The sequence below is a fragment of the Salmo salar genome, chromosome ssa11 (genome assembly GCF_905237065.1).
Source record: "Salmo salar chromosome ssa11, Ssal_v3.1, whole genome shotgun sequence".
NCBI classification, from domain to species: Eukaryota; Metazoa; Chordata; class Actinopteri; order Salmoniformes; family Salmonidae; genus Salmo; species Salmo salar.
In genome coordinates this window covers 11,649,496-11,656,301 of record NC_059452.1, presented here as the reverse complement: position 1 = coordinate 11,656,301, position 6,806 = coordinate 11,649,496, and the positions used below count along the sequence as shown (strand labels likewise).

The window sequence follows — 6,806 nt, the reverse complement described above, 5'->3', positions numbered from 1 at the left end:
ACCTTACGGAAGTCCATGCAGACGCGCAAAGAGCCATCCTTCTTTGGGACAATGACAATAGGGCTGCTCCATTCACTTGATGATGGCTCGACAACATCCATCTCTATCATGGTGTGGACCTCTTCTTTGAGGGCTACCACCAGCCTCTCAGGCACACGGTAAGGATGCTGGCGGACAGGGTTCTGGCCAGGCTTCAAACGAATGACGTGTTCCAGGACTTTGGTTCTTCCTGGACTCTGACTGAAGAGGGCCGGATACTTGCCAAACAGCTGCTTCAGCTCATCTTGCTTGTCTTCTTCTAGGTGAGCCAGTATGACCTCTGCTCATCCTTTCCATGCCTCTGTGACCCCATCTGACTCGTCCTCTTCTTCTACTCTGCGGACCAGAAAGGACTTTACCTTGGAGAGTTCCCCTTTCTCCTCCCAGGCCTTGAGGAGGTTCACATGGTAGGTTTGCTTCTCCTTACCCTTGTCCGGGTGCAGCACCTCGTAGGTCACCGGGCCCATCTTCCTCCCGATTAGGTACGGCCCTTGCCACTGCGCAAGGAGCTTGCTGGTAGACGAGGGAAGGAGGAGCAGGACTTTCTGTCCTGGCTCAAACGCTCTGTGGCGAGCGTGCTGGTCATACCCTCGCTTCTGGGCCTTCTGGGCTTGCTGAAGGTTTGCCCTAGCTTCCTCTCGGTACCGCTCCAGCCTGTCTCGCATCTGGAGAACGTACTGGACAATCCCCTGTCCTGAGGTAGCTACTGGGGAACCTTCCCAGCACTTCTTCAGCAGGTCCAGTGGTCCCTGCACTGGCCATCCATAGAGGAGTTCGAATGGTGAGAAACCTGTCGATGCCTGAGGCACCTCCCTGTAAGCAAAAAGCAGAAAGGGTAACCACTTATCCCAGTCTTTACCAGTGTCAGCCACAAACTTCCTCAGCATATTCTTGAGCGTTTGATTGAATCTCTCTACAAGCCCATCCGTTTGGGGATGGTAGGGAGTGGTCCTCAAGCGTTTAATGCCCAGCTGTCGGTGGAGTTGAACCATCAGTCGTGAAGTGAAGTTTGTGCCTTGGTCCGTCAGGATTTCATCTGGGATTCCTACACGAGAAAAGAGCTGAACAAGAGCACTGATTATTTTTGGAGTGGTTATGGAACGGAGTGGGAAGGCTTCTGGGAACCGGGTGGCATAGTCACAGATCACCAATATATACTGGTAACCTGCACTACTCTTCTCCAAGGGTCCAACAATGTCCATTGCAATTCTCTTGAATGGGGTAGAGATAACTGGCAGTGAACATAGAGGAGCCCGGTCAGACCTACGGACAGCACTGGTTTTCTGGCACGTGGGGCATGTTTTGCAGTATGTTTGTACATCAGTATACATGGAGGGCCAAAAGAAACGGGAGCCTAGCCTAAGATAGGTCTTATGTTGCCCTAGATGGCCTGCCCATGGAACTGTATGTGCAAGGTTGAGAACAAGTGGTCTACATGTAGATGGCACCACTAACTTCCTGCTATCTGCTTCTGACCCAAGGTAGAGTATGTGGTTGTCTACTGTGTATATTCCCCCACATGAAGATTGGCTGTCCCCAGCTAAGGCCTTATCAAATAAACCTTTCAAGGTTGCATCAGACTTCTGCAGTGTAGCAACATTTTGTGGAACTTCCCATTGCACTTCTAACCCAGACACATCAGCAACAGGTACAGGGGTTCCCACATACTTCTCAAGACGCCGCTGGCGGCGTGACTTTCTGGGCCCTTTGGTTCCCCCCTCACACAGACTATCACACAAGTCAGGCAGAGGTTGTAAACCAGCTTTGGCCTGTGCACGAGTGACAACTGAACATGACACCTGAACATCAGACTGGCAAACTGACTGCTCATATAGCTGACCCCCCACACTTCCCAACAGATCAGAGAGTACAGGCACATCCCTCCCCAAAATCATCTCAAACGGTAGCTTCTCCATTACCCCAACTTTGAGGAGGTATTTCTGACCCTGAATCTCCACTGTGAGTTCAGCTGTGGGCTGCTGTGACTGGTCACCATGGACACATTGGATCAGTGTCTGGTGACCGTAATCAATGTCATTAACCTCTCTAGGCTAGGCGGGACGAATTCGTCCCACCTACGTAACAGCCACTGCAAGCCTGTGGCGCGATTTTCAAAACGTTAAAAATCCTATTACTTCAATTTCTCAAACATATGACTATTTTACAGCCATTTAAAGACAAGACTCTCGTTAATCTAACCACACTGTCCGATTTCAAAAAGGCTTTACAACGAAAGCAAAACATTAGATTATGTCAGCAGAGTACCAAGCCAGAAATAATCAGACACCCATTTTTCAAGCCAGCATATAATGTCACCAAAACCCAGAAGACAGCTAAATGCAGCACTCACCTTTGATGATCTTCATCAGATGACAACCCTAGGACATTATGTTATACAATACATGCATGTTTTGTTCAATCAAGTTCATATTTATATCAAAAACCAGCATTTTACATTAGCATGTGACGTTCAGAACTAGCATACCCCCCGCAAACTTCCGGGGAATTCGCTAACATTTTACTAAATTACTCACGATAAACATTCACAAAAAGCATAACAATTATTTTAAGAATTATAGATACAGACCTCCTCTATGCACTCGATATGTCCGATTTTAAAATAGCTTTTTGGTGAAAGCACATTTTGCAATATTCTAAGTACATAGCCCAGGCATCACGGGCTCGCTATTTAGACACCCGGCAAGTTTAGCACTCACCATAATCATATTTACTATTATAAAAGTTTGATTACCTTTTGTTGTCTTCGTCAGAATGCACACCCAGAACTGCTACTTCAATAACAAATGTTGGTTTGGTCCAAAATAATCCATCGTTATATCCGAATAGCGGCGTTTTGTTTGTGCGTTCCAGACACTATCCGAAATAGTAAAGAAGTGTCACGCGCATGGCGCAATTCGTGACAATAAAATTCTAAGTATTCCATTACCGTACTTCGAAGCATGTCAACCGCTGTTTAAAATCAATTTTTACGACACTTTTCTCGTAGAAAAGCGATAATATTCCGACAGGGAATCTCCTTTTCGGCAAACAGAGGAAAAAAATCCCAAAGGCGGGGGCGGTCGGGGTCACGCGCATAAGCCCGTGTCCCTTGATCGGCCACTTGAGAAAGGCGATAATGTGTTTCAGCCTGGGGCTGGAATGACGACATTCTGTTTTTTCCCGGGCTCTGAGCGCCTATGGACGACGTGGGAAGTGTCACGTTAGAGCAGAGATCCTTAGTAAATGATAGAGATGGAAAAGAAGTTCAAGAAATGGTCAGACAGGCCACTTCCTGTAAAGGAATCTCTCAGGTTTTGACCTGCCATTTGAGTTCTGTTATACTCACAGACACCATTCAAACAGTTTTAGAAAATTTAGGGTGTTTTCTATCCATATGTAATAAGTATATGCATATTCTAGTTACTGGGTAGGAGTGGTAACCAGATTAAATCGGGTATGTTTTTTATCCAGCCGTGTCAATACTGCCCCCTAGCCCTAACAGGTTAACAGGTACATTACATTTTCTGATCAACGACAGGGAACTGCCGGTGTCAATCATTGCAGTAAGACTTTTACCATTCACTTTTACAGGTACCAAGACTGACCCTTCCCCAGTCTGTCTATTCTGAACACCATCCCCCTCTCTGGGCACATAACAGTAACCTGAGAGCTTGGATTTACGTAGCGGACACATTGAAGCCTTGTGCCCCTGCTGTCGGCAGTAAAAACAGGTCAGACCCCTCCCATCAGAGCGAACTGCATAATCCCTTACCTCCCTCCTCCCAGACACATAACCCCCAGAGTTACCTCCACCATCTCGGGTATCTCTGATGTCCCTTGTGTCTCGGAGACTCCTTGGAGCGGGTGCTGCAGGTCGTGGTGGGCCCCCTTTATGTGCATTATGGTACTGCAGCGCAAGCTTGGCCGCCATAAGCCCGTCCTTGGGCTCGTGCTCTCGAACCCAGGTTCGAATGTCGTGTGGTAGAACTTGTAGAAGTTGCTCGAGGATGATGACCTCACCGATCTCGTCCTGTGTCTTCTCCTCTGGTTGAACCCATCGTCGGTAGAGACCCTTGAGGCGGTGGTACGTCTCTGTTGGTGACTCACCCGATGGCGTCGATGCAGCTCTAAAGCGTTGACGGTAGGTCTCCGAGGAGATGTCGAACTTCATCAGCAGCGCTTCCTTCAAGCCCTTGTAGACGTTGGACAGCCCCTCATCCATTGCTGTGTAAGCCTCTAAGGCCTTGCCCGTGAGCAATGGGACAAGCCTGCAGGCCCACTCTACCTCCGGCCACTGCCACGTCTTGGCCATTCGCTCAAACCTCAGCAAGTAGTTTTCAATGTCCTCCCCCTGCTGGTATGAGGGCACCTTTGGCTCCTTCCTCAGGAATGCTGGAAGATGAACGTTAACACTGCTGGACTGGTCTCCTGGTGCTGGGGCTGCTCTCATTACTGCTTGGGGATCCTGCTGTGGAGTTGAAGTCCCTGCTGCGTCGAGCCTTTGTCGTCCTGGTGTTGGCAGACCCAATCTTGGGCTCTCACTGACGAGTTCCGCTTGGTGAGGAGCTGTGAGGATAGATTGGCGTAGGCCCCGAAACTCCTGATTGAGGTCTTCGTCCCTCTTCTCAAGGCAGGTGAAAAGTTGCTGGAAAAGGGTTACCATGGTTGGGTGTGGTTCTGGTCCCCCAACTGCTCCTTCAGTCAGCTGGTCTCTTATTGCTGTATCTGCTGGTTCAACCGGTAGTTCAAACAGTTCTGGTTGTGTTTGGCCCCTTGGTCGGGCTCCTAGTTTCTCATAATTAACCTCTTCACCAGAAGATTCCATGGTATTCCACCCAGTTTCAACTTCAATTACCTTTTATGACAGTTGATGCTGCTGCTGAGAACGCAATCCTGTACGCATTCCTTTACCTCTCTTGTTGGAATTCACTGATTTGCGGTGCGCCATCCCACTGCTGCCACCATATGTCACGTAGAGTAGGCCAGAAGGCTAAACTGGAAAACCTAACCTCTATAAAAAATAAAAAGATGGCGGAGCCGCAAAAGTTCTTCTGTGCAACGGTGTTTATTTACATAGTGATTCCGGAACAAAACAACAGTACTGCCATCAAACGTATACCTTATGGGACAGCTTAAAAACAAAGCTGCCCCACCCACAGCTCAATCCAAAATGCCTCTCCATGAACTGAAAGAGAGGCTCCTTTTGTAGGGGTAGCCCCTCCCCTCAGAACAATTAACACTAATTAATTAAGCAATTACCTATTCAACATACAGTTTCCATTTATCTAAACATACCAAAATATATACATTGCAACACGTTTATGAAACAACATCACAATATAACATTTACAAAATTACATCACTACTGACAGTGTCTTCCAATATGCCCGTTTACATTAATGAGCAATTCCGGACAGGCACTACAAAGTAAGCCCAATTCCCTTAGCTCGGGTCCTTATCCAGCATACCTGGAAGCTACAGAGATGGAGAGAGAGAGGAACAGAACAAACAACCGCGCTCATCCATAACATCGATAAGTATACTAAATATTGCTTATATTAAATATGAACACCTGTCTTTATTTCTTTATAGCCTAACTGGTTACTGAAGTAAGTGTGAAATGTATGTACTAAGATAGAGACGTTAACTTGTGTGTCGACCCACATTGTTAACTTATCTGATAACGGAGCAGGGAGGAGTGATGAATGTGTGCGTGCGTTAAAGTACCAAATGCTGCCCGCGGCCAGTGACGGACTTCTACGTCACACTTGGGCTAAGAAACACGAGCAATGAACATTAGACCAGGTGGAAATCTGTCTTTTGGTCTGATGAGTCCAAATTTGAGATTTTTGGTTTCAACCGCTGTGTCTTTGTGAGACGCAGAGTAGGTGAACAGATGATCTCCGCATGTGTGGTTCCCACAGTGAAGCATGGAGAAGGTGTGATGTGTGGGGGTGCTTTGCTGGTGACACTGTCAGTGATTTATTTAGAATTCAAGACACACTTAACCAGCATGGCTACCACAGCATTCTGCAGCGATATGCCATCCCATCTGGTTTGCACTTAGTGGGACTATCATTTGTTTTTCAACAGGACAATGACTCACAACACATCTCCAGGCTGTGTAAGGGCTATTTGACGATAAAGGAGCGTGATGGAGTGCTGCATCAAATGACCTGGCCTCTACAATCACCCGGCCTCAACCCAATTGATATGGTTTGGGATGAGATGGACCGCAGATTGAAGGAAAAGCAGCCAACAAGTGCTCAGCATATGTGGGAACTTCTTCAAGACTGTTGGAAAAGCATTCCTCATGAAGCTGGTTGAGACAATGCCAAGTGTGCAAAGCTATCGTCAAGGCAAAGGGAGGCTACTTTGAAGAATCTCAAATATAAAATATATTTTGATTTGTTTAACCTGTTGGGGCTAGGGGGCAGTATTTTCACTGCCGGATAAAAAAACGTACCCGATTTAAACTGGTTACTACTCTTGCCCAGAAATGAGAATATGCATATAATTAGTAGATTTGGATAGAAAACACTCAAATGTTTCTAAAACTGTTTGAATGGTGTCTGTGAGTATAACAGAACTCATATGGCAGGCCAAAACCTGAGAAGATTCCATGCAGGAAGTGCCCTGTCTGACAATTTGTTGTCCTTCTGTTGCATCTCTATCGAAAATACAGCATCTGTGCTGTTACGTGACACTTTCTAAGGCTTCCATTGGCTCTCTAAAGCGTTCAGAAAGCGGAATGACGTGTCTCCTGT

At 46.9% G+C, this 6,806-nt stretch overlaps 1 protein-coding gene across 1 annotated transcript; it reads right to left on the bottom strand.

The window, feature by feature from the left end:
* Nucleotides 1-323: 323 nt before the first annotated feature.
* Nucleotides 324-4,702, bottom strand: LOC123725234 (uncharacterized). Its single transcript, XM_045690345.1, has 3 exons — nucleotides 3,548-4,702; nucleotides 1,601-2,081; nucleotides 324-1,084 (listed from the first exon to the last, which is right to left on the bottom strand). Exons 1-3 carry the CDS (start codon nucleotides 4,700-4,702, stop codon nucleotides 324-326), a joined length of 2,397 nt encoding a protein of 798 aa, XP_045546301.1.
* Nucleotides 4,703-6,806: the final 2,104 nt, after the last annotated feature.

Bases quoted from the DNA above. Each gene is read 5' to 3' on its own strand.
- LOC123725234 (XM_045690345.1), bottom strand. From the start codon at position 4,702: ATGGTAACCCTTTTCCAGCAACTTTTCACCTGCCTTGAGAAGAGGGAC. The intron at 2,082-3,547 runs GTTAACCTGTTA...TAGCCTAGAGAG, and splicing joins TCAGAAAATGTAATGTACCT to GTTAATGACATTGATTACGG. The intron at 1,085-1,600 runs GTTTATTTGATA...TTTCTCGTGTAG, and splicing joins GTCTGATGCAACCTTGAAAG to GAATCCCAGATGAAATCCTG.